This window comes from Megachile rotundata, chromosome 8 (assembly GCF_050947335.1).
Source record: "Megachile rotundata isolate GNS110a chromosome 8, iyMegRotu1, whole genome shotgun sequence".
NCBI lineage: Eukaryota > Metazoa > Arthropoda > Insecta > Hymenoptera > Megachilidae > Megachile > Megachile rotundata.
The window spans coordinates 17,770,667-17,798,415 of record NC_134990.1 but is presented as its reverse complement, the minus strand read 5'-3'; the positions used below and the strand labels follow the sequence as shown (position 1 = coordinate 17,798,415).

The 27,749-nt window shown below is 42.6% G+C and overlaps 1 protein-coding gene across 4 annotated transcripts in view; it reads left to right on the top strand.

Annotated features, from left to right (window-relative positions):
* The window catches only part of LOC100875135 (extracellular serine/threonine protein CG31145), a 38,779-nt gene extending 12,987 nt beyond the window's left edge, over positions 1-25,792 (top strand). Inside the window, exons 2-9 of one of the 4 annotated variants that reach the window (XR_001097396.2) lie at positions 9,181-9,305; positions 11,891-11,966; positions 16,996-17,088; positions 17,235-17,539; positions 17,635-17,908; positions 21,053-21,337; positions 25,150-25,422; positions 25,545-25,792. Coding sequence is in view for 1 of the 4 variants with exons in the window: in XM_012297226.2 (XP_012152616.1) it covers positions 9,181-9,305; positions 11,891-11,966; positions 16,996-17,088; positions 17,235-17,539; positions 17,635-17,908; positions 21,053-21,254 (1,075 nt within the window). In the remaining 3 variants the exon portion in view is untranslated. Of the gene's footprint in view, positions 1-9,180; positions 9,306-11,890; positions 11,967-16,995; positions 17,089-17,234; positions 17,540-17,634; positions 17,909-21,052; positions 23,780-25,149; positions 25,423-25,544 lie in introns of those variants that run through there. The other 3 variants (XR_013039231.1, XR_013039232.1, XM_012297226.2) reach the window with 3 other exon arrangements.
* The last annotated feature ends 1,957 nt before the right edge of the window (positions 25,793-27,749 follow it).

Sequence of the window (27,749 nt, the reverse complement as noted above, 5' to 3'; positions counted from 1 at the left end):
GTTCCAATTAACATAGAATGGTATACTTTTCGTTCGTTGAGAACGTTTCGACGAACGGCTTCGATCGTCGTACGATATCGATAGTTTAACGGCGTGTATCGTTGCTCGAGAAGAGCAATATTTTTTTCTCACATTGGTCGTTTGCAACGAGCTGGCATTGTTTCTTCTCGACTGGTAACCGAGAGCTGCTACTTTTTTCATTCCGTTGCGTTGGTCGTACTCGATCCCACAGTTTTGCGAAGAGAGCGTGAGATCGTTTTAGAATCGAGCTGTGGTGCAATCGTCTCCTCTCCCGATAGCTCGATTACGAGCGTCGTCACCTTGATTTTTCAATTTTTCCTTACGCTCGAAACGATATAATAAAATGGTTTCGCTCCGTTTTAGAATTTTATCTGGCAGAAAAGCGAAGGAAAAGTTTTTTCGACGACACCCGTTACGGACGAAGAGCACTGAATTTTAAAGATAGCCATCTACTCTTTCTCTCTGTGGTCACTCTTTGGTCAAATATTTGAACCGCTTCTTTTCTTCTCTCCCGAGAGAAGGAGAGAGAGAGAGACCCTTCTGTTCTCTGTCTCCTGGCGTTCTACCACCACCGAATCTTCAAGTCAGATGGCCTATTGACTCGAAACGACCTCTTGAAAGAAGCGCAGAAACTTTTGAAAAGAGCCCCGAAGCCGCAACGACACTTTGTACACTGTGAGAATTAGAACAGAGAAGGCGGACGACCACGGTGTAGCGCGAATTCATGAAACCACGATCCCTCTAATTACTCTTTAAATATCTTACGATACGCATTAATCCCCTTTCTAATATCGGAGATTAAATATACAGGGAGGAAGAGAAAATTTCTCGTTGATTAACTTTTAGGACACGAGCTGATTTCTTCGTCGATTCGTCTTCGTTATTAATTATTTTTATAAAAAGGTGTTTCTCGATAAAATACGTATACACGTATGTATAGAACAAAGTTGGATGAAACTACGGAACATCGTTAAAGTAATTGTTAGAAGCGGTTGTTATCGAATTACCGCCGATAGTCGAAGTAATTATTATCGAGAAGAAGGTAATTAAAATTGTCGCGTGTCGTATATCGGTGGCAGTTGTTTGGCCGCTAAGTGGGACAAAGCGTGCGCGTGTCTTTGCGCGTGTACACGCGCGTGTCAGTGACGCTTAATTAATTGGGCAATTAACGAGGAACACGATCGAGTGTCGGATACCGAATGGCCCGGTGTAAAATGTCGCGCCGTGGAAACGGAAACTTTGCAAGCGTCGCGTTGTTGGACAAAATAATCGAAGAAATATTTATCGGCGACGATATCTGTTAGTTAGCTATTAAATTTTTATTTAAAATATATGTATATAAGCGAATACGTTCGAAGCCGCGAATAGGATATTATAGGATGAAACGTTCCGGAATTCAAGAATAACGAGGTTAAACGCAAAAGCAAAGACAGCGAATGTCCTCGAACGCGATTGCATTGTATTCGTGGAACCGCGTTTCAACTAGGAACGCCGACAGACTAGTGGACTGGTACCAGGGAACTTGAATAATCATATTTCGCGCGTCCAGAGTATCCGAAGATAAAAATTGGCTGCTAGTTAAACGAGTTACCGATGAAACTGAGTTAGGAACAACGACAGGTGTTTACAGAGGCCGAGACCGAGGAATATTGTCGTTGTCGGAAGTTTCTCGGCTTCGAACTCTCTTGTCGGAGAGCCGTGTCGAGGTTCGATGGTAATCAGTTTTCCGACGGAAATCGCCCCTTTCTTCGATAAATCCGGCCAAAATTGGCCGACTCGAGCCAGCAATATCTCGCAGAATGATTTTCCGTCTCCGTGTTTGTTGTCGCGAATGCGAATCGAAATCGATGGATCGAACCAATATCTCTGTTTATCTGGTTCGCGTAGAAACCGGAGAGAATTTAACAGGAAATTGTTAACCGTCACGAACCGCGCGAATATTGCTCCGACAGAAATCATTCTGTTTCGTTGCGTTTCGCGACAGTGACCTTTTTTACCGGCTACTAGGTCCAGGTATTTTTCGAAAAAAAAGATAAACGAAACGGTCGATAATTTGTTGCTTCGAATGTATCGAATACTTTCTCGACGCGAGTGCACGAACGCATGATTAATTTGCCGTAGGGTTATTGCAACGTCGCCATCCTGTCGTCTTGCGATTAATTCGTGCTATTCAATTTGCGCTAATCGACGACGACGAAGCTCGATTACTTTACGTTCGATAGAAAATTAATAACCTCCAAAGTTTAATTACTCTTTGGACATTCAAGTATTGTCTTGCTGGTTATTACAAAGATACGTGATGAATTAAAAATTCTAATATTTAAGGCAAATATCGAATAATCGCTTCAGGGCGTAAATTTCCCGTAATTCGCGATAAACTGGTAACGTTCAACTTGGTACGTTTCTTACGCAGCTCCCAGTCGGTTCTCGTACAATCGCTATGCAACGGAAGATGCAATCTGCCTAGCTACTCGCGCAGCTTGTAATTATGTTTGAACGCGATAATTTTCATATAATTGTCGGCACAACGTAGAACGCGAAGCTCTCGAGAAGTTCTTATTGCTTTCTTAAACGCTTAATCGTTCTTCGTCGACGTTTACCGAAGGTGAACTTGATCTTTATTGCACGGCTATTACGTGTCGCGATCTTCGATGTAATTTACAAAGTCGTTATTATTTCATAAAGAAAGCTGAAAAACTTGTTGCGTGTGCTCTCGTCGTTATCGAACAGTTCGAAAGAAGTTTCTATCTGTCTCGGTAAAAGCGTTAGTTAACTCGAGCGTTGTTAGTCTATTAAAGCGTTCAAACGATATCGATCAATTACTAATGTACGATACACGCGATCAGAGGAAATTTAGTGAACGTTTATAGCGGCGAAGTTTCGTCGAATAAACTAGTAGCAATTTAGAAGCAGTCTAAAACGGTACTCCGAATCGATAAGATTCGTAAAATTTAGAAATTCGGAGGATAAGTCGATAGATCTTATTATCATCTTAGTAAGTAACGTAGACAAGGTTAAATTTGTCCAAGGCTCGTCCCGTCGTGCCAGTTCTCATCTTTTTCCGCGAGAAAAAGTCACGCGAACGTTTTAAAATAGTCAGGAATTCTATCCAACGTGAAAAATCGTGGACCGTCGTTACACGTGTTCCACGACGTTGCCGTCGCGTCGCGCCAGTAAGGTATGCATAATGCATATTGTGCACTTACCAGATCTGGACCGCATCACGAGGAAATATCATCGACTCGGGAATATCAATGCGAAGAGGCGAGAGTGTCGTTTGGTTTGTCTGAATTCTATTCCACGACACACGTAGCCTGTAGCCTGAACACAACAGAATACCGACCGAATAAATAATAAAAATCCATCGGTTTTCTCGATATTTCTATATGTAGAACCATCCGTGTAGAGTATCGCTACCAAACACTGTCCATCAATCGTTTCTTTCAAAATGGCCAAACGATACTATCGATACTATCGTTTAGTTTTAGAAATAACATTCTATTTATTCTTATATCGTTACATTTCCATTTGATCCCTTACTAAATTTGGGTTCGACTCGAATAGTTTCTGTATTTAGTACGGATCGTTGATCCGTTGAACGAATTTTGTCGGAACAAAGTTCTATCGCGAATCGAAGAATCGAAAAGATCGAATTACTATTAAGTTAAGCGAATAGCTGGTATCCGAAGATCCGTTTCGTCGAAAATTTTTACTGTCTCACACCGCAGTCGGTAAATCCTCGAGGATTCTCCGATAGATTGATCCACGAATCTGTAGAGTCGAGGATTCTCGGTCCGTGTGTAGCTTCCGAATCTTTTGGGATTTCCTCGACTACTCCACGGATCTGACGGATCTCTCAAAATCTGCTCCACGATGCGTTCAATCCATCTTCCTTTTACGTAATCATCGGAGAGCGAGAACTTCGATCCACCGAAATTCTTTCGACCGATCGTACGTCAAGTTCGTTTAATAAAAAATCAAGGACGACGACCGGATCGTTGAAATTTTCCGAAAGATGAGAAATAAAAAATAAAAATAACTATTCGTGCGAAATTCTCGAAAGTTTCGAACGTTCAACAAGCGCCGCGGGAAGATCAAGTTCGCAACGCGGCCACGGAACTCTCGAACTCGCTTTCTGCACTCTTGGTGCATAAATTTGCGGGAGGGAGAGAGAGAGAGAGAGAGGGAGAGCGAATCCGTGAATCGTGGCGAACCGCCTCTAAAACAAACAACCGACATATTTGCCCAGGAGAATTGCTGATGCCTCGTAAAATACGTGGCCCCTTCTATACATGTGTAGTTTCTGTCTCCGTTTTGTTCGACCGATAAATCTTCGCTAGAATCACCAATTTTTATACACTTTCAGTATCATTCGGGAGATGTACAATTAATATTTGTGTACAGTCTGACAATAATTATTGCCAATTACAAAGAACGGTAGAAACGCGTATAAATATTACTGTAATATCTCTATTAATATCTCTATTAACAGAATTACCAATTGCTACGGTATTATATTTGTACGACAGTGATAGACGTCGATCGGTCAAATCTATTAATTAACAAAGAGTAGATTTATAACCGTGACAAAACGAACGATCGATTTTGAACGCGTGTTTCGCGCGCTTTGAACAGTCGTATCGAGCTCGTTTCGTATTTTCGTATGGCCGATATCGTGTGGCATCTTTGACAAGTCGACGAGAACGATTCGAGAGCTTCGACTGGGAAGCTTTATTCGCGAACGAACGAATTATTTTGAAATGAAAGTCGAAAGTGGAAATTTGGAAATGGAAAGTTCGAATAGAGCGGTAGAGAAAAGAAAACGTCGTTAGCGAAAAATTGGGAAAACCGTAGAAGAAGGGACGGTTAATGGACGACATTTACCACTGAATTTTTCAAGGTGGTTTATCCACGTGCTGCTGGCCAGCAAGGGGGACGTAAAACGGGCTTAGAACGAACAAGGAGAAAGAGAACGGGCAACGAAGGTGGTGTTCATTTGTTATTCATAGGGTCGCCATCGCAGCTTGGCACGTCGTCGAACTGGTTTCAAACACGTATACATCCACGGAAGGTCGCAAAGCTCGCGTACTCATCCGACAACTTCAATTACACGGATTTCTTTTACATCGAACCGCCGTGCCGCGCCACGCCGACGAAAACGTGCCTAGTTGCTCTCGAATGATTTTTTCCACAACCTCCTCGGTTCCCTTCTTCGCTGTATTTACGCTATATTCGCGATCGTCGAAATCACGCTTCGTTTCACATACCATGAATTTAATCGAAAAAGCACACGCTCCCAATTGTATACGCGTACACAATGCGATTTTCGATAATAAATTACAAACTTTCGGAAATTGAAATAATACGACGGAACAATAGCCGGATTCGATATCATGATTCAATGGGAATACGATGAAATGTTTGGCGGAGTAGAAACGGTCAAAATGAAATTAACATGACGGAACAGCTTCGTTAATCGCCGCGTAATTAATAAGCCAGAATTAGCTTTTGAAAATCACATGAACAGGATTTCGGACACTAAAGTTGAATTCGTAAATAATTGAAAATTATGTAATATAAAGGATGGCATTTTTGTCCACGGGAATTTGTCGGGTCTGTCGGAAGGAAGTTTGCAAGATCGAACCGCGTTCGTTATAGAAATTCAGCGAACATGCGAAGGCTCGATTTCGAATCTGTTGGCCGGCGATCGGTTCGTACATGCGAACGAAGCTTAAATCCGAGTTCTGATAGAGTTACAGTCGACTGCTACGGCGAGAGGAGTTAGCGAGGATGGGGCGAGATTATTTCGACTGGCGCGCGTGTTTCCGAACTCAATCTACTCTAGAAGATTCGGTTTGCAGTTTGGCTTGCTCGCGAACACGCCGGTTGCCAGCCACACCGGAAGACTCGCGATGTTTCCTTGACTCGCTCTTCCTATAGCCGTGTTCCCCGAAACATTGCCGGGACCTCGCCAGGAAACAGAGACTAATCAGACAATCCCGTAATCAGAACGGGCTCGTTTGCCAGCCGGCTCGAAACAATCTCGAATTAACCGATATCGGAGTTCGTTTCTTACCTAATAACGAGCAAACGGGCCCGCGACGATCGAACGTCGTATAAGAAAAATTGAAAGCGATCGAAATTAATTGGATAGACCGGCGGGGCCCCCACTCTAAGGACCTGTCTAATTTCCGCGCGTTCGTTATGCCGTCGAAATTTCGACGATTTTTTGGGCAGGATGGCTGTGACGGGTGTGAAAATCGATAGGAGAAACAACGAGCTCGGCACATATTGGCCATCCGGCAATTGATGAGATCGTTAAAGTAGGCACACCGTGTATATATAGTTGGGGTTTCGTACAATTCGTGCAAGTGTACACGTGCAACGTACGTGTACAGATCCCGCTGTACGTCCCTGTGTGCACAGGTCAGAATGCACACAGTCTGCCTCAATATGCAGTGATCGCTAATGCAATTTCATGGCGCATGCACGTGCAGTAACGAAGGCTTAGGTCACGCTTTCATGTACACTGACTGATTACGTCTTGCCTGTGGATGTGTGCACCCGTGATAACTAGGCTTATCCGAGTGTCGTTTCATCGAAACGATTCGATACGAGATCGAACTCTGTCCCTTCCTTTCGATTAATTTGCTATTTTATTCGATTCTCAACGAAATTGTCGTAGAAGAGAGAGAGCGTCTTAGTAACATCGGATACGAGAGTTTCTTCAAAGGCGAATTAAAATTAATCTTCCTAACGAATCCAGGATGGTCTCGATGATCCGATGCCGATATCTCGCGTCAAAGTAGCTGCCAGCGTTCTCCGACACGATTCCGATTCAACCGCGAGAGCCTTGGTCCAATCGTATTATGAATTAAAGCCTCGTCTAGACGCTTTCGAGGTTCGTCGACGGGATAATTGGAAACAGAATCCGGAAAAGCCTGCGCCGCGGATTACCTTTCGAGAATGCTAAGATCCTTGGTCCATTTCCAAGAAAATTACCAAAGGCGAAAGCGAATCGAAACGCGAGTGCCACGGTAAATAACGGTTCGCTTAACGATCCGCGAAAACAGATGTTTTCCGAATATTTTGTCGCGATACGATAATCCAGTTTTACGGGGAGTTATCGCGATAAATCGTCGGGTTATAATCTCTGCCTCGCGCTGTTCGATGCACGCTTTCGTCGAGCATCGAAATTCGCCGATGCACGGGGATGGACGCGCGTTTCTTGGACAAATTTTTCTTCGTACTCGAAAGATCGAGCGTGCATGACCGAATGTATCGAACGTGCTCGAACGATTCGTTGACAGAGGGCAGTTCAGACGAACGCGTCGACGCGTCAGAATGACGGGGAATACAGTTTTGCGGATAATCCGATGCTTTGCCCCAGTACGGAGTTTAATCCTCGACGATACACGCGACGCTACATGCATATTAAACGCATCTACGCGGAATGGAAACACGCGCATGAATTAGTAGGAACAGTGTGCGGTCGGAGAAACGTAGATTTCGACGAACGCTAGCCGTCGCGTCGAACAAGATCGTTCTAACGACATAGTCAACTTCCTTCGTAAGCTATTTGCGCGAATACCGACGTCCAAACATACTTTGAATCCTCGAGCAAAGCGAACAAGATTACGCGAACCTAATAAAAACTATGTAATTAGAGTAATCGTTGAACGAGTAAGCACGGAGAGTGCAGATTTTTTAGTCGATGACATGTTCCAACGTCGCAAAAGGAATTAGTCACCGGTCGGTGATTTCGACTGAATCATGAACGCATTAATATGATTCCCGCGTTAGTTGTTATTTATAAAACGGCATCCGACAGTCCTTGGAATTAATAGCCGCATGTATGGACAAAGGGAATTAGCATGATAGAGGTCATTTTGTGGCGGTTACGAATGCTTGGCTGTTTCGAGAATCGTCTATTGTTCTTGCTCGCTCGATCTCGAAAAGCTGCAATTCGTTGAAAATTAGAAATAGTCGCGGTAACGAGTCACTGACGAAGGCACAGATTATGTCGAAGACATCGAACGGATAACAGGCGTTTAAATTAAAAAGCGAAACGAATAATACTTCGAACAGCGTGCGCGTCTCGTGAGCGATCGTTTTCATCGTGTCTCAGCGTTCTCGCTTTAATATTGTACTCTGGCGGAATTCGAAAGGTAAAAAGGCCAGTTTCCTGTACGCGTACCGAGTTCAATTTTGAGGAGGCGAACGCGTCTCGAGAAAGCTTCTTCGAAGCGAATCAGTCTCTCGGAAGGAAACCTGACAAGGATGTGGATCACGCGACATCTTAATTACGTAACTTCAGAGGTGTCTGAATTAATTGCCTTCAACTTTACGCGTGCATCACATATATTACCGACTTTGTAACGCCTTCAAACAATCGAAAAGCATAGCGAATAATTACTCGTTCTCCGGTTTAATATAGAAATATCTTGGAATCGGAACGAAAGAGCGTCTGTTTGAAAAAGGGGAAGCGGCAAGATTCCTTTTGATCGATCGGTTGGTCCTGACGAGTAGTACCGTTTTCGGAGAAACAACGTATAATTTTAACCGTCCCTAGAATTCGTATATCGCGACAAATGATTGGAAAATTTTTCGAGCGAACATCGCTTTGTTATTAAAAAAAAATTCCTGAAATATTGTTTGCGAAGTTGTGTAGGCGGACGAACAGTTCGTTTCTAATTAAAATAGGTTTAGCGAAGAAAAATTCGATTACAGGCTGTCCGCGAATATTAAAAAAGATAGGCGACCGCAATTTGTACGTTCTGATTAAGAAAATTATTCTGTCGGATGCTTACGACGTAAATCGTGTTCATTTTCGGAAGAAACTGATTTCAATATCGCCAGAAACTTTATCAGATTTCTGACGAGAGGGAACTTTCGTGACCCGATTCTTCGTCGCGACTTAAATATTAATGAAAAACGTCAGCCGGCTGTTTTCGCTGTACGAATCCGGAGAATATCGTCCGACATCGTGCGACATAATATATGCATGTAACAATGTTATTATAATATTGCTAACTTGTTAAATAAGGGAACGAAATTTTCTAGTATACATTATTCGATAGACTCTGCGGAGTAATTTTGAGATTCGTTGTCGCTGCTATTTCAGCGTGCTGAGTTGGTTCGTTTTGTTTCTGATTACAGGAAAAATAGTTCGACGTTGGAGAAATTTCATCTGAAGATCTCGAGGACGGAACTGTATCCGGCTAATTCGAAATACGTGGACCAATTGTTACACGAACTCGCAACGGAGCCTATCGTTCACGTCGGTGAGCTAATCTTCTTTTCGTACGTCAGTCCTATAATTTGATAATATTCGATTCGCGATACGAGAAATTCAATGCGGATTTACAACCGTTGGACGCGTCTGTGCAGCGGTAAGACTGAAATACGAGTTGCATTTGTTGCGCGTTAAAATGGCTGGTTAGGGTAGCACGTATTCGAGTTTCGTAAGAAAGGTTGAACCGAGGCGAAAGGAGGAGAATCGAACGGTATCGTTCAGTGGAATTGGACGACACTGGTCAGACATCGGATCGGAACCGAGTGCATGATAATCGAAATTCTTGAGCGCTGCTCGTTCGACTCCTTCCACCGACGTAATACGCGATCGAACATACTGTAATATAAATTTTCGAGTGACAGTGCACGCAAATCGTGCCTGGAATTTTTCCGTTCGGTAAAGTAATGGATGGTAAGCCGGTACCTGTACGTGTGGACCTTTATTAAATTTTCCGTGAATCAAAATAAATCGCCAATCTTCTTCTTCTTCGATAGTCGCGCGATACGTCGTCTTCTATAAAACTTGGTGGAAATTTCGTTTCGTACTATATTATTTTCATTGTAGCGATTTTGTATCGTTTAAATACTCCTTTGAAAATTTTTACGTCCAATTTACGTGTAGGTATCAGGCAAAGCCGATACAACGAGCGAATCGAACGCCTAAGCATAGGCATAAAATTAATCTGGAAACGGCTTCGGTATAATCTTCTCTGTCGGAATTAATTTCTTTTCGGCCCATGAAGCCAGACAATTAACCGGTGTTATTGTGACCGTGGCTTTGTGCTTAGTAATCGCCACGACGCGGTTCATTGACTAACAATGCCACGATCGTACGATCCGAAAGAAGAAAAGAGAAGTTCTCTCTCGCTCTCTCGAATCGTAACGATTTAAAATTAGATCTGGCACGATGTTGCACGCCTAATTTCCGGCTCGAGGTTCGCGTCGACTCGTGTACGATTATTTATGTATATCGGTGTTAGTTACTCGATAGTTCGATAATCGATTTAAATTTCAACTTTGCACAGAGCGTTCACCTACGAATTTGCCAAACTGTAGAGAGAACTCGAGAAGAACCAACAACCGAAAGAAGAATTTCAAGATAAATTCAAGTTTGGACGCGTTCGTTCGAAATTTCTTAGACTATCGCGAGACAAGTTAGACAAGTAGTACGGTAAAGAGATTTGAAGATAGAAGAAAGTCGAACGATCGCGGACGGATATAGGACTATCAGTGGTGGCATCCGTGGGAGCTGCCGTGGGAAATTAGATCGTTTCGTCGCGTCGCGAGCCGTAGGTCGAAAAGGAAAAAGAGACGAACGTCTTCTATTTGTCTTCTATTTGTCGTTGTATCTCGTTGACAAAGGAGATCGATCCAATTTGCTAAACAATAATTAAATTGCGCCGGTAAGACTATCGCCATCCGATATAGTAGACCGAAAATTAATTTCGGTACGTAGACACGGTTCATGAGATTAGACGTTTAATCATCCAGGAATTTCGATGACACTGTTCGCGATCGATTCACTGTTTCCGAGAATCGTTCCAAACTAAATTTCGTTTCTGGAAACTAACGACTCGACTGATAAGATACGTAGAACTCGATTAAAAGAGAATCGATCGAGATCTTGTTTAAATATTTATTTAACCAAGCAGCCTATTGTCGCTAGCTACGAGTTATAGCGGCCGCGTAAATCGTGCGAAAAATGTAAATTTCTTTTCTTTTGTTTACTCGCGCGTTGAAAAATAGTTAATTCGAATTATCGATTAAACGATGCTCGAAGAGCGCGCAGAGCTTTCGCAAACTTTGCTCGACGTTCTCGTTTATCCGCGTTTTTCCTCTTTTTCACCTTCGAACTTTACCGGAGTTCAAGGTGAAATTATCATCGGTTCACTTCGAAAATCGATATCTTCTATCTACGTAAAGTACCACCGTCGGCGCTTTTTCAGTTTACTCCGTTTGCTCCGCGATTCCGAGCAGTTGCCGCTCACAGAATTCTAAGAAACGCGAGATATCAACGGCAATAAACTCCAATAAAGATGTTGGCGTATTTCATTACGTAATACCGTTCGTCTTGCTTCCGTATCGTTCGCGTTATTTTCAAATAGATTGCAACATTTTTTGCTAATCACCGATCACCCCGCTGACAGCGAACGCGTTTATTCGATTCTGTTTATTTATTTACGACAGCTCGATCGAAAGAAAAGAGCGACGAATATCGAGCGTAGGGGGGTTCGCGAGTAGTTCGAGTCGATAATTTCATCGACAGGACAAGAGGTGGACGATTAATTGTCTCGCGTGATAAATCGTTGGCGGGTAACCCGGACGGCTGCCACCTGAATTAGGCATATATCATTTATGAAATTGACACAGTGGAGGAGCCACGCGATCGATATGCTGTTGGTGCGTTTCCGTCAAAAATAGTTCTCTTAACGAAGTTGGTTCGCGCGGTTCCCGAACCTCGAAATTACTCCTTTTAACCTCAAATACGATCGCGTTTATTTTCTTAACTTTACCGGAGCAAAATAGTTGTAATTTTTTGAATAATTTTACGAATATATTCGTTGTCTGGTTTCAGTTCAGAAGGAAGGTGGTACGCAGCTGAAACTCCAAATAAACTATTCGAACATGCAGGCGCTTTTCAAGCCGATGAGGTGAGTAATATATCCTCTCGTTATTTTTCCACTTAGCGTCGAATCGGTCTCGCAGTCGCGATTAGAAACTCCCTGAAGCTGTAAGTGTACTTGCTAGTTTTAGGAAGGATGGTGGCAACGTGCAAAGATAGGGTCAGAAAGTTTCGTATCTCGGGGTCGCAGCCAGCGCGAAATTACTTGGCCAGTTTGTCCGTGACGCGGCTAAGTCGTCGTCGTCGTCGTCGTCGTCGTCGTCGTCGTCGTCGTAGTCGCGAAATCCCGGGAGAATCGGTGAACAGATCGGCGTCGATAAGAACGGGAAATTAACGGTAAAACATCGCTCCCCCGTAACTTCCTGTCGAAGCAATTGACCGCAGAGCGAAAAAACGGCTCGCGCGACATCGTTAAGAACTCGTTCGAGAAGAGAATAGTGGCTTTCGGATGGCGGAAAAATGTTTGGCGACAGTCGTACGAAACGGTTAGGATAGAATCGTTGTAATTAACGAAGATAAAATTGAATGTATGACGCAGTAGGAGTGGACGTAGGAAGTTGAAAACGTTGGCGAAAAATTGTAGGCGCTATAAATCGTCCCTTTTTATTTGACCCGACGAACCCCTCGTGTGCACCCGAGGCGGAAAAAAAAGTCACGATCGCCACCCTCGTTGCTCGTTTGCCTTCTCTCGTTCTCGAAAGGCAAAAGTTGTCGAGCCCTGAGACAATAGGAGGATGTGACGTATCGCGTTTTCTGAAGGGAGAAAGAACGAGCGAGAACGAGGCAATGATAATTGAATAGAAGCGGCAAGGACAGTTCGAGTGGCTCTTTTACGGCACGAGGAACTACTTGGCCCCTCCACTTATGTAATTGTGCTCGTAATCCCATCCACGTAAGTTGGCGAGCCTCGCGGCGGGAAAAACCGCAGGCCTCCACTCTCCGGTGTAATCGAACGGAGATCTCTTTCGTGGACGGGGACCGGGGAAGGGGGACCGAGGAAACGCGAGAATAACTCCTTCTTTTTTCCACTTGTTCACGATATTCCAGATTTTCAAACTGAAAACTCGCTTCGTCGCGAAATTAGCCGAAACTCCTACGAAATAACGCGCTTTCTTTCCCTTCTTTTTTTCTTCTTCAATCGAGTCGCGACAAGCATCTTCTCTTCGACTCGTCCGAAATATCTGTCCGAGAAGGAAGAGGAGGAGGATTCTCGTCGTCTTTCCCAGGATCTCGATGGTCGAGGGCCGGTAGAAAGGAACGAGGAAGAAGAATAAAGCAGAGAAAACGTAATATCCAGAAGCGGAGAAGAAAATTCGAGACAAGCGAGGCTCGTCGAGACGCTTATTGCGATTCTTTTTATCTCTGCCTCGTCTTGGACCGTCCTCGAACCACTTCCGTGCACACGCTTGGCCCTTTAAACTTCCGGTCGGCCGAAGATTCCGCGATAAGTGGCCGAGGCCGGCTTAAACTCCGGTAATAAGTTCGCCGATAAGTTCCATGGAAAGTTTCCGGCCTGGAACCCCCCTTCGACCTTCGCGGAACGCTGGAAAGAGATTTCGGCTCGAAATTGCGAGCGTCCCGACGCCACCAATCCCGCAATAAGCTCTCGTTACGCGTTAAGGAGGACACCTCTTTTTCTCCTTTCGAAACGAACCAGTTCTACCTTCCTTTTTCCACTCCAACCGGCCGAGATTCGTCGAATGGACAATTTCTGCCGACGCTCTTTCCCGGCAAATTATTTCCTCGCGCGAATCGTTTTATCGCCGACCGTCTCTCCGACGCTCTTTCATCCTATAGCCTTTAGATTTCTTCGCGATATTCTACGATCGGCTACTCTTTTTATTTCGCCTCCTAGTTTCCTTCTTTTCGGTAAAAAATTTCGAAAATTTCTTCGCCTCGTTCTATCTACCATCGAAATTTCGTGAATTTTCTCCTTTCCGTTGATCGATCGGTTTACGTTTTTATCGAAATATTATCCAATTAACGAACAAGTAAACGCGCATTCGTATCGGGACAATATTGACGCGCGAACGAGTCGACATGGTCGGTCGGTGAGTACTCGAGTGTTTGGGATTTTCGCGAAGCCTGCAAAACCAGTTCCATTGGAATTCACGATACCGGGAATGGCCTAACGCTAATTGCGGAGCTAGTTAATGATGTAGGTCGATGGTAATTATCGATGCTCGATCGGTCCACGAGTGGCGAAAAGAACGGAAAAAAAAAAAAAAAAAAAAAAAATGTCCACCCTTTATCGAACCACTTACTTTTTCAACGATTAAATTGAACATATTACTGGTACATATGTATATACGTATACACAGATCATTAATATTCTGATTCGGTCGTACGCGAGAGCCGGTACAAGGAGGACTTTATGACAAATTCGAAGAAATAAACCAACAACGAAGCTTTTTAGAACGGTTGAAAAGCGAGAAATTTGCCAGAATCGCGTAGGAATTATTGCTCGAAGGCGTTCGTCGAAAGCAACGACGTTTTCGTTCGGACGTAAACTAACGGCGACGCGGGTCTTGATCCGTACAATTATTCGAGCCAAAGACCGGTTATCTTTCCCGTGCACTTTCGAGAAACGATGCTCGGCGAAAATTCGCGGACCAAGAAGCTCTGGGTAAACAAAATTATGGCAGCAAAGTCGGAAGGTCAGGAGGCAACGGCTGGTCTGGCAGCCTCGCGACGCCAGTTAACTTTTAATCAGATGCAAATTACGCGCTAATTACCGGGCGACCGTCGTATTAATTAGCCTGGTCCGCTCGGAAAAGTCGCTGCCTTCGGTCTGCGGTTTTCCAGACCTCGTTGTTTCGTTTCTTCCAACAACCTGACCGTATCTAAAATCATTTTTCGTTTCAACTTTACGATTCATCCTTTCGCGTTCGTTCGGCGTTTCGTCGTTTTATTCTCTTCTTCGTATAAAAATCGTTTGTTTTATCTGCCGATCTAACGATGATCTACGCCGCGTATTTTCGGTAACGATCTCCTCCGCCCTCACTCGCGACCTTTCGAGCGCCCTCGAGTCGTCGCCATAAAACATTGAACTTTTCCGTTGACATTTTGCGTAGAAACGTCGAAATTCTCTTCGTCGACGCGCGCAGACGAGATATCGTCGTCGCGTTATCGTTTCGCATTACGATTATGTACGGTAATTCGTATCGAACGAGTTATCGGGTATTAATTAAGGATGGCCGATTCGAAGGGCAAGGGTAACTCGTCGAAAATCGAGGCTACGTTTGAACGAGCTCGAAGGAAAACTCTTTGGTTGCGCCAGTTTCGCGATAGCCGCGTTCATAGATCCATCGAATACGTACCAGGTGGCTCGTAAAATCTACATGAAGATCGTGGGTAAATATTTGATCGAGTAAAGAATCTTCTTGGGTGGCTTACCGGATTGCACGGTTCGTTCTTTTTCCTTTCCTGTTACCATGGAGGGCCGATAAAGTACAACGATCTCGATTCTCCGCTTTACCCTTTTCCCCTTCTCTTTTGCAAACGTTTATACGATTCTCTTGTTTCGTTCGTTGCGCGCGACGAAGCTATCGTTCCGCGATAATTAGTTTTTGCGCACGATGATCTTGATCGTCGTAATTAAGAATGAAATATTCAGTTTGCGCGTTCGTACGTAAAAGTAAAGAATGAAAATTCTCGTTAACGCGGTGCAGATGGAATAACGATAAAACGCGGTGCCGCGAACTTGCGGGCAAATTAATGATTAAACGCGAAACCGATTAATTCGAATGAAGCGTAAAAAATTGTTGAAATATCGGCTATGGCGATTAAAGGAATAAAAATACTTTATTATTTGTTCGCCGCCTCGTCGACGCAAGTTTTTTCGCCTCGAGCGTGTTTTCTGTTCCAGATAATTCGTGTACCGTTGAAAAACTCGCGGCACGCTCGCGATAAATTATTATTTAGTGTTCGAAAGGACTGGAAGAAGGACGCTGAAAACGTTAATATTCTGTTCCGAAATATTTTCGCGGTTAAATATCGATCAGGAACGATTGTTTCGTCGGACAGGTTTCTCCCATTATTTACATTTCCATGGAGTTTCGGTGACGCGTACTCGTTCAACGTCGGTACATCTCGAGAATTTCAGGCTTTTTGTTCCTGCCGGTATATTCCGAAGGAGAAAAGGTGTACGCGTACACGTAGAAGAAGGATTCCCTAGGGACGTCTTTTTTATTTATCGTCGTCGAGTCTCGCGCGATGGAAGCGTAGAAAGAGTTGTAAGGTTGCTCCGTCTTTCTCTTTATTTCGCTGGATATTTCGCTGGATATTTCGCCGGTGTTTTCTCGAGAAATCGTCTCCTTTTAGATTCCAACGTCTCGAGGCTCGGTCGGTCGGTCGGTACGTGCCGCGTGGCCTTGAACGAGGAAAATATTTTTCCAAGAACGAAAAGCGTCGAGGGAAAACACGGTTTGATCGAGGAAAAATTCCTTCCGCCTCGATTTAATTCGATCGTCGAACAGTTGGAAGCTATAGAAATTGTCGAGTCGACGGTAACGCGTTTGCCGATGACGTGACGCGTTTCGAATCGACGGTAATCGGCTCGTTGAAAGGCAATTTTCTTCCCTCTTATTTATTTACTCGGAAATTTACTGGTCGGTTGTTCGAGTATCGGCCGAATAAGTAAATACAAGGAGAATTAAAACGAAAGGGTAGAAATAAAAAAGCGCCGATTCGACGCGGTCTCTCGATTCGATCGAGAAGCGGGGAAAAACGAAAGTAGCGATTTAGTTTCTGCTCGAACCCGTCCGTTCGAACGAAACGACGTTGTAGCGTTTAATCGAGGAAGACATCGTTTCTTCGCGGTTGATTAAATACACCCGGACGAAAGATAGCCACTTTCCGTTTCCACTTTCTCTCGGTTGTTCATTGACGATGCCCTTGAACGGGAAAATTCGTCGGAGAAAAGAAAGAATTTCCCATGGGTACTCTTGTAAAACGCCTTTGTCTATCGCGACGCGAAAGTACGATAAAAAAATACGGTCGCGTTTACGATTCGAACGGTTTAACGAGAACGGTGCGGCGTTTGCTTTCTGTCGCAGGTTTCCACGGGAGCAGCAGACCCTGCCGAATCATTTCTATTTCACCGATTTCGAGAGGCACACGGCAGAAATTGCGGCCTTTCATCTCGACAGGTAATCGGCTATTAATCGTTAACGGGGAGGCCAGAATAAAGATGATCGATTTTTCTTTCTCTTCTTTCTCTCCTCGCCTACCGACAAACTCGCGGCATCGTCGTAGTAGGCTGACAGTTTCTCGATCGAATAATTTCCTTTTGCAGGCTGTTGGGATTCCGCAGAGCGATGCCAGTCACCGGGCGAACGTTGAACTTAACCACGGAGATTTATCAGATCGCCGACGGTGAACTGTTAAAGACGTTTTTCGTCAGTCCAGCCGGCAATATCTGCTTCCACGGCAAGTGCAGTTATTACTGCGATACGGCGCACGCGATTTGCGGAAATCCGGACACTCTCGAAGGAAGCTTCGCCGCGTACTTGCCGGATAAATCTTTCGCCGCGAGGAAAGCCTGGCGACATCCGTGGAGAAGAAGTTATCACAAGCGGAAAAAGGCGCAATGGGAACACGGTGACCTTCTCTTCCTTCTCTTTAATCCTTTCTTCGAAATTATTTATCGGTTGTCGTAGTCTATCTGGAATAAAGTGTCTCGTAACGTATTTCAGATTCCGACTATTGTTCGTTGGTGAAAGAAATACCACCTTACGACGAGGGGCGAAGGTTGCTAGATTTGATGGATATGGCCGTGTTGGACTTCCTTATGGGTAACATGGACAGACACCATTACGAAACGTTCAAGATCTTTGGCAACAACACGTTTCCTTTACACTTGGATCACGGCAGAGGTTTTGGGAAGCCTTTTCACGACGAATTCTCGATCTTGGCCCCTATTCTGCAGTGTTGCATGATCAGGCAGACCACCTTAAGCACCCTATTGAAGTAAGTTTCGAAAATCTTTACCTTACGAATACGATTAAAAATCTCGTTCGATTTTTAAACTTGACTCGGTCCGTTTATAAATTACTCCCGTTCGCTGACTCGTTCGCGCAACCTGTCGATCCGTGAGCGCGATATTGTCAATATTTCGTTTCGATGAACGTTCGAATGCCGTGACGGGCTTTATTTTTTATTCGCCGGAAAGGTGGCGTCTTTCGATTAGCGTCCGATACGAAAGATCACGGAGAAGATCGTCGATCTTTCGAAGCTTCCGTAACGCGATCGTATCGAGACGTTCTCGACGAGCGACGGATCGATTCGGGACAGAATTTACAATTCAGAGCGGACAGCCTCTCGCGGCGAATTTCGAAAAAGGAAAACGCCGGGAAAAGTTTACGAGCCGTGGCCCCGGGGCTGGATAAGGCGGATTTCGTAGTGAAACGTTTTACCAGAATTGGCCGCCATCGCTCGTGAATCTCCGCTTTGATGCGGATTCACGGGGACGGGCTTTTTACGGTCGCGATAAATTCGACGAGAGCGGATTTCGTGCTCGCGCCTAGCTTGTACGTTCGCGATCCTATACGTGTATAGGATCCTATACGCGTACGCGCGTGTACACGCGTCGGTGACCGATGCACGATTTCGACGGTCGATTATCGATTTGTTCGCCGCGTTGCTCTAAGCTTCTCGCATCTCGCCCGCATCTCGCCCGCGTCTCGTTACGACCCACTAACTCGAACCCACTGCTCGAGATATCTTCTTTTACCAACGGATTTCTCTGCACGGTCCATGCGACACCTGCCACTGTCTCGATAAGAATGGAATCTCTTTCGCAGATTCAATTCTGTTCGCGAAAGCTGGTACGGATAACGTGAACCGAGATCACGCGATTCCTTGAACGCTTTAATGGGTCGCCATTTGTCTTTTTCCGTCCGTGTCGCGACGATCCTCTCGGAATTTCGGTCATTCCGCAATTTCCTCCGGTTGAACTCGCTTCGAGAAGTTGTATCGGCGACTGTTATTATCAGTCGCGAATCGAACAACGGTAATATACCGACGAACGAGTAAATTTATTACGACGACGGATAATTTCTTGGTAATAACGACAGCGAAATTGTGAACGCGTAGCGGGACATACGTTGATCGGTTAGTTAATTAGAAACGGTATCGTGTTGTACATTTAATTATTTAGCAACATAGCCTCGCGTCGACCCTGTTTCATAGATGAAAGGGGAATTGAATGAAAACGAAGTCATAATGAAAGAAGCAACCGTGACTGACACGATGAAGTAGCTGCAATGAAGTAGCCACAGGATGCAATTATCCTATAATGTCGGGTTTAATGGACAGCGTGTGGGCTTCTTTAATGCGGCTTCAACTACCAGCACGATTTCGTTCGAGACGATACTCGTGCTAGCGATCTTCTGTCACGGTAGTAAGACAATAGCGAACCATTAAACGCGATCAAATTCTATATTCTACTTACAGACTTATAGAATATCTAATATTCTCTGTTCTCGACAAATTTCGTCCGATCAGAGGTATTAGGGTCGAAAATTGGAACGAAAAGAATACGAAAGATAAATTTTTAAAGAGACACGATAGCTGACTGAAATTTCGATCGGATAAATATTAAATGGATTCGTCGTTTAGGACCATCAATTTTCTCCAACACCATAATCGTACAAATGGTATAAAAGCTGTTCGATCGAGTCTTTATCCTTTTCTCGTCGGGAGCGTGCTTTTCTGCGTTCCCCGGTGACATCGAAAAGTAGCCAGCCAGAAAAATACTTTTATCCTCGTGTGCTTTTCTTCGGGAATACGTACCCCTAACCGTGTACGTGTGTGCCCTCGTGTACACGGTGTTCCGTTAAAAACGATCCGTCCATAAGTAAGTAATCCCACTTACGATCACGAGTAGGCGAGAGCCAGGAAGAAACCGTGTTCGCCGACTGCAGCCTTTCCGAACCGATTAACGACCGGTTACGCGAAATCGTAAAAAGCGAAATTCGCGCGTTTCGAAATACGAAAGTTAAACGGATCACCCGGTACAGATAAGAGTGGTAGAAATAGGATTGCCGAGTCGCGTCCGCTTAAGTCGATACTTTATTCATCGGCTGTTCCGCAAGGAAGAGCCAGATCTTCCATTATCGTCGGACCGTGTCTCTCGAAATCTCGAAGGACGTTCGAGCAGCTCGAAAGATATTTCCAAGAGTATAATTTTGCGAACGGTTCGGGAGACGAACGAGAAGGTGAGAAGTTGTCGGACAAAACGCGTTTTACCGCTACGGCCAACTTCTAATTACCCTGCTGGCATTTGCATTTTTATTGAAAAATTCCTCTGCTACTGCTGCTGACATGATCAATCCGCCGACGCGCCGCGAAGGGTCACGTTTTTTAATCTTTCGAGTCCGACGACTTCTGCATCCACGGATTTGCATGTTTATTAAAAACGTTCGGGGTACTTTGATTCCGTGAATATTGAAAGCTTACGACGATACAGTGTTTTTCCAGTCGGAAGGATCCCGTTCGGGATCGAAACAGAACTTTTTTTCCTCGGTAAATCGTTAACGAACCTTCCAAACGATTTTCCGTTTATACCGTTTGATAATGATCTCCGTAGGGAGTAAAATTTTTCTTTATTCTACCGGTATCGTAGCACGTTGTTTTTGTATTTAATGGAAGAGCTTTATTTCCGAGCTATTCTCTTAAATATGCTGGCCTCTCGAGCATTGGGACTGCCTGCCTGCCTGCCTGCCTGCCGCGAGCAGTTTTAGATTTACTCTCGTTTTCTCGCTTGTTTACGATCCATGTTTTTATCGGGGTCGAACGAGGAACTCGCATCGCCGCATAAATTCTTTGCATCGTTAAGGTACAAAGTAATCGTTAATCTGTCGACGCTTTGCTCGTTCGATGTCAAATTATTCGTTCGCCAATTTCAAAACTTTTACCCTCTATGGAATCGAATTTATCTCGATTCGACGATTCGAAATTTTATCGACCTATAACGTCGTCCACGGACTCGTCGAGTTACTCCGCGCTTATATCGATTCGATAAAGTACTAATAATAACGAGAAATGAAAGGAATTAAAAGAACTAAAGGAAAGTTTAAGGGAAACGTTGATAACCGTTTTCTCTTTTTTCAGATTTCATAACGGACCAGTGCCATTGAGCGAAGCGTTACGAAAAAGCATGGCAAAGGACCCCGTAGCGCCGGTATTATGGGAACCCCACTTTACTGCCCTCGACAGGAGGGTGCGCATGGTGCTTCAAGCCATCAGGGACTGTATAAATCGCGACGATTCGAGCCAGGTTGTGCACGAAAGAACCGAGAACGCGGCGTCCTAGCCTTATCCAGATTTTCCAGTGAAACGATCGTTCGGACCGTTCTTCGAAAGCGAGACCGGCTGATTTTTCGCTCGCAACTTCCTGTAAAAAGAATTTGTAAAAAAAAAAAATTGGACTATTTGCGTGTAACAAAAAGGCTAGTGGTGAACGTTTGAGCGACGAATATCGACCGACCGAATCTAAAAAAAGAGTCTATTAATTATCGTGGTTATCGGCCGATATTTATCGTTGATCCATGTTTTGAAACTTTGTAGCTTTAATTATCGCTGGTCGATCTGAATCGATCACCGAGCCGCCGAGCTTCGACTTCGTTTAACTTTTTACAAAATTGTTATTCGTCGAGCTACGAGAGCATGTTCTTCTTCTCTTTATAATTATGCAGAATATAGGATACGCGCCTATCGATTTTTATTTGAATTTTCACGCGCTACGAGTAGTTCGTACAATGTAACGTAATCGTTAAATCGACTCCTTATCGGATAGATAATCGGTACTCCCGGTTTGAAAATTTTCAATTCCTCTGTCAGCAAAATGTATCCTAGTCTGCATAATTATCGTTACGTTTTTTTCTTTTTCTTCTTTTGTTTTCCTTTTCGTTGTTTATGTCCTAACTTGTTAAGAGAACATTGTACAAAAAGATACTGTACATAGTGTATGTATCGTTATAGAGTACGCGAGAAAGGAAGGAATTAAAAACGTACAGCTTTGCGTGTACATAGAATACCAGGGAAAAATCGATATCGCTTTTCGGAGCCAAAATATTTTTTCCGACGCGATCGTCATCGTCCTATTATTTTATCGACGATTTAACTTCGATTCGATCGTTCCGAATCGACGAAACCCACCAAGAAATTGCGATTTATCGTTTTTCCTCGACGAATCGAAGGAGCCACAGTTCCTCGCGATAAAATCTAGCGTCAGATTTTTTTACGGAAGTCGAATTTTCATGGAAAATCGAAAGAGATAGATGCGTTTTTTCATGTATGCGTGAGAGGCGTCTTTTGTAAAGAGTGTGCTTTTCGTACGCATGATACTTATGTGAACGTTTCGAAAGTGCACCTGTACTTGTAAGAGGATTTTTTTTTTCTCTGTCTGGTCAGTGAGGAAAAGAAAAAAGCTCCGTTGAAGAATCTTTCGAGTGTACTTTCTTTGAAATTCGAAATACCGGAAACCGTCTGAAAGTTCCTTCTTTCCCTCTCGCTTCCTTTTCTTATTTCACCTAAAAGAACCTTATAAAGTCGCTAGAAAAACAGTTTACTTCCCTAGTTTTCTTCTATTTTCAAATGATTCGCGCGTAACTTTCTTATGTTAAAGCCATTTATTATACTTTATTTTTCTTTCGCTCGTTTGTCTCGAACAAAGCGAAGCGAATATAAAGAGTTCTCCAGAATTAATTTCGCGCGATTCAATATTGTAATTTCTTCGGAAGTTCACCCAACTTTGGCCCGGAAGCTTAAACATCCCGTTGGACTTGTTACTTTAATAATATTACCGATCAAACTTCTTCGCCTCCTTTTTTACTTCTTTCGACCGCACTCGAAGAACGGACAATCATGTACCATTAAAAATACTTGATCTACATATTTTCTCGGCTCTTTTCTTCGCGAAATCTGAAATTTTTCAAAATCGTCGAACTTTTAAAAATTTTACGTTCATCGAACAAGACCAATTTCCTCGTAAAAGAATACGGTGTTTTCGGTCGCGATTATAATCTTCGTTATTCGTTAACAAAACTCTTGCATTTATAAGAGATTTTTCTTTTCGTTTCATTTGTTAAACCTTGGAATTATTAAAATCGAGAATCGAGCGTGTTCAGCGATGTCGTACTGTTCTAGGAAAGAAAGATGGGGCCAAAAGAGGTAAAAAATCAATTTTCACGGCGTTTCATTAAGCGAATCTGAAAGATTCAGTGGGTCTTTTAATTACGTCGTGCTGCAAAATTTAAGAGTTTCCAGACCATCTTCGCTGTTCCTTCCGTTATTAACCATCAGACCCTGGAACGTTTTATTTCCATCCCGTCGATTCGATCTACCATTGAATTTCTTTTTCTTCTTTTCCGCGAAATTTATAGTTTTCATCGTTGAATCTTTCTGGAAGTTGTCTTCAAAATCCTACATTCGACGAATCCTCTAAAATTATATTTACATATTACGATAAGCTATTAAAATACTCTATAATCGAAGCGACGAATTTCCAAATCGATCGAGATATTTTCAAACGGAAAGGAAAACAGAATTTTTCTCTACGAGCATTGTACGAAAGTTAATAGTTTCATTTGGATACAGGTATAACTCGCGCGTACGTAGTCTGCCACTTTATCCCAGGGCGGTTAGCACCCTTATTTCTAGGGAAACTTTCGTTCTCCGAAAGTTTCCACCTTCACGTGCTAAAGTAAACGACGAAATTTTCACGTAAGATCAATAAAACTGCGCGAACAGAACGAAGTTTCCGTTTCTTGCAACAACCGTGCGTTTAATCACGATGTATTTCTGAGCTTAAAATTATTAAACGATCGCGAACATGGATTTTCAGATTCTTCTTTAATCTCGACTCATTATCGATAACGATGCGATCTGTTTTAAAACGGATATTAATAATGCACACGTTCGTTACGTTAACGTCGATATTAAATCGCTTCTTTATTCAGAGATGAATTATGAATCTAGGAAATTTCAAATGATTGGCAGCTGATTAAAATAGAAATACTTGTATAATAGTAAGTAGACCGGGAATACATTTTTTTTATCTTCGACGTCTTTTTAGTTAATCGATACGTTCGTCAATTTCTCGGAAGCAAATTTCAAAAAATGATTAAATTACGACGTAATTTCATTACGGTACTAACTAGTCAAAGTTTGCGTAAACTCTAATCAACGAAATATTAAATATTAAACGTTTCGCTTCGTTTGTATCGAAAACTCGCGCAAATTTTCGATCTTATAAATTGCAATTTCGACGTTAAAATTAACGCTCGCCGATTAATGTTACAGGATAAACTAAATCTCTCGTTTAATCGAAAGTTATCGTATCTAATTTCGTATATACATGTACGTCTGACACGGTATCAACGAGATTACGATAGTACCAAAAAAAAAAAAATAGAATCTACGCAATGGTTATAGAAACGAAACAAGGATTCCAGATTCCAATCAATCTTGTTAATCGTCTTAGGTGACTTTGGCAAGTGGTTCCTGTAACCGACAGGAGCGTAACACGATCTCAATCCCTGTTTGCAAGACAGAGAACCCTTTCCACCGATACTAGGGTGGATTGGGAAGGATATATCCTGTTAATTACGCGATCTCGGGTTTGCCTATGACGTTAGACGTCCCAGCCAGGACGTCTGTTTCCTGACAGCTCGAATTTCCTCTGTAGACCGTAAACGAAGGGCTGACTTCGTTTGACGTTACTTCCCTTTGTCGCGACGCTGTAAATCCCGCAACAATAATATATTTTATACATACATATATCGTAGCCTTATATTAGCGTACAGTTCTTACGTTTTCGTCGCCTATTATACATACGTAAAATAGAATCGAATTTTTTCTTTGTTTCGTCAGTAACATTCAATAATTTTCGACGAGATCTAAAGCACACGCGTAATATCGCAGTAATAGAACCAATCCAATTAAGGACAAGCACACCGGCAAGGGCAGTCAGTCTGCTACGAGACACCGAATGGAACGCTTCTAATGGAAAACTCATAATCTAAACTAGCTTTTGTTTGTCGGTGTGTGATTTTACGATTTAACGCGTTGTTTGATTGTTCGAAATTGCGATTATACGAAAAACGTGTACATAAATACATGCCCAGTAAATTTAAAAATTAAATTTAAAACCTATACTCAGATGTTGATATTGATACCGATATTTAAACTCTTTCTTCTTGTTTCAGAGAAAACCAGAGACTTCTTCCGCCGTATAATGACAATTACATATGAAAATTATAATATGTCGGAACGACTCTCGATTCTCAAGATCACAAAAACAACGGTCAATACGACGTAGCATTTTGCGAATGCACTTTCCCGGAGAATGTCGAACGTGTTTCGATGGTATATATACACTTTAATGCATCATTTGCATAATCGCGGCGGATTCGCAAGACGAGAAGAGTGTTCCTTTTCACTACGCCGTGGCTTTCTCGTTCGAATGGACCCATTCTTATGTTAAGTATCGTTCAAAAACATTTTATGTACACGTGCAACTCTACATTTCATTTACAAACTTTCATTTACAATGTTAGAATATTATTTAATTATTATAAAAATGATCATTCCTCTGTTGCAGAAAGTGAGAATTTCTACTCGTGGAAGGCGCTACAAAAGGAACAACTACCAATTTAACACGAAACTTCTTCGACGTAGGCACCTTCAGGACAAACTCTTCAAATACTACAGTACTATTTTGTTAATATACTTTTTTTGTATAACCTACTTAGAATAAGTTATTACAACATTATACATATATATTAGATTGCTTGTAACACAATGTAAATGTAAACTAAACTTTTCAACAATAAAGAATAGTCAAAAAGATTTTTTAGTGTACTGCGTTATTTAACAAATCCAATCCCTTTATCCTTCCCTATATTAAGTCACTACTTATTAAGTTCTCCTGATACCAAATTTCAAAACTTGGATTATCAAACCGAAAAATTTTTGTGCCACCTCCTCATCTGTTATGTTCTCCTGATACAAATTCTCAAAATCGGTTGCTGGAATTTTAAAAATCCCGTCCGGGAATTCTTGGAATTTGACGTCACGAAAATTCCAGGAAGTGGCACGAATACCTCCTCACAACTTATGTTCTCCTGATACAAATTTCCAAAATCCGTCGGTGGACTTTCAAAAATCCTGCCCGGGAATTCTTGGAATTTGACGTCATGAAAATTCCAGGAAGTGGCACGAATACCTCCTCGCAACTTATGTTCTCCTGATACAATTTTTCAAAATCGGTCCATGGAATTTGAAAAATCCCGCCCGGGAATTCTTGGAATTTGACGTCATGAAAATTCCAAGAAGTGGCACGAGGAATACCTCCTCACAACTTATGTTCTCCTGATACAAATTTCCAAAATCGGTCGGTGGAATTTGAAAAATTTCGCCCGGGAATTCTTGGAATCTGACGTCACGAAAATTCCAGGAAGTGGCACAAAGAATACCTCCTCACAACTTATGTTCTCCTGATACAAATATCCAAAATTGGCCTGTGGAATTTTAAAAATTTCGCCCGGGAATTCTTGGAATTTGACGTCATGAAAATTCCAGGAAGTGGCACAAGGGATACCTCCTCACAACTTATGTTCTCCTGATACAAATTTTCAAAATCGGTCGGTGGCCCTGCAAAAATCCCGCCCGGGAATTCTTGGAATTTGACGTCATCAAAATTCCAGGAAGTGGCACAAAGGATACCTCCTCAGAACTTATGTTCTCCTGATACAAAATTCCCGGTTCGATAAATTTTTGTGCCACCTCCTCTTGTATTATGTTCTCCTGATACCAAATTTTAAAACTTGGATTTTCAAAGAGAAAAATTTTGTGCCACCTCCTCGTTTGTTATGTTCTCCTGATACCAAATTTAAAAACTTGGATTTTAAAAGCGAAAAATTTACGTGCCACCTCCTCGTCTGTTATGTTCTCCTGATATATAATAAAATTCTATCAGAATCGACAATTGGAATTGATAAATGTTCGTCCATTGGTGTTTTTTTGGGCATAGGGTAATGTTAAATAAATACACCATGAATACTGTTTATTTTGCATTTATTTAAACTTTCTGATATGTGCCAGTTTTACATTGAAAATACATATATCTGTTTCACTTATATTTAAACTTACAGCTATGTGTCATACAAATTTGTGCAACTCTTAAACAACTAGTCTATAATACTATGATAACAGTAAGCCTTATATTTATTATTAAAATAAACGGATTTTCATTTCTTCTTTGTTCATCGGTGTTGTAACCGTGTCCCAGAATTGTTGGTGTTGTTGAGAAAGGTATCACCTGTCCTATAACACAATAAAAATCGAATCTGTTATTATTGAAATAGGTTAAATAATTTATTAGATGTGCACGATTACTTGCAAAACTGAGAATACATACCTAAATACATTTTTAAATCTATATTTTCTCAAGCGCTCTGCGAACGCGATCCCACCGGCGCCATCTAACGGAGGAACGCAGTATTAGAAGAGCAGAAAATGGCATTTTGTCGAAAAATAAAACTTCCATTGCACCTTGTACATTTAAAGGCAATACTGATATTATAACACCTTTAAAAAGTCCTAATGTTAACTAATGTTGCTGCTCTTTGAAACAATTTGACGCATATTACAGCGACAATGTTAGTAGTGATTGCATTTGTTGGCGAATAATACAACTATTGCCATCTAAAGTCAAACTCCGATACCAACGCCATCTAGCGCTTGGTGTTTCGATACTACTCTTGGTAACAGGATCACATGAAAGGAGAGGAGGTACGCCAAGCAG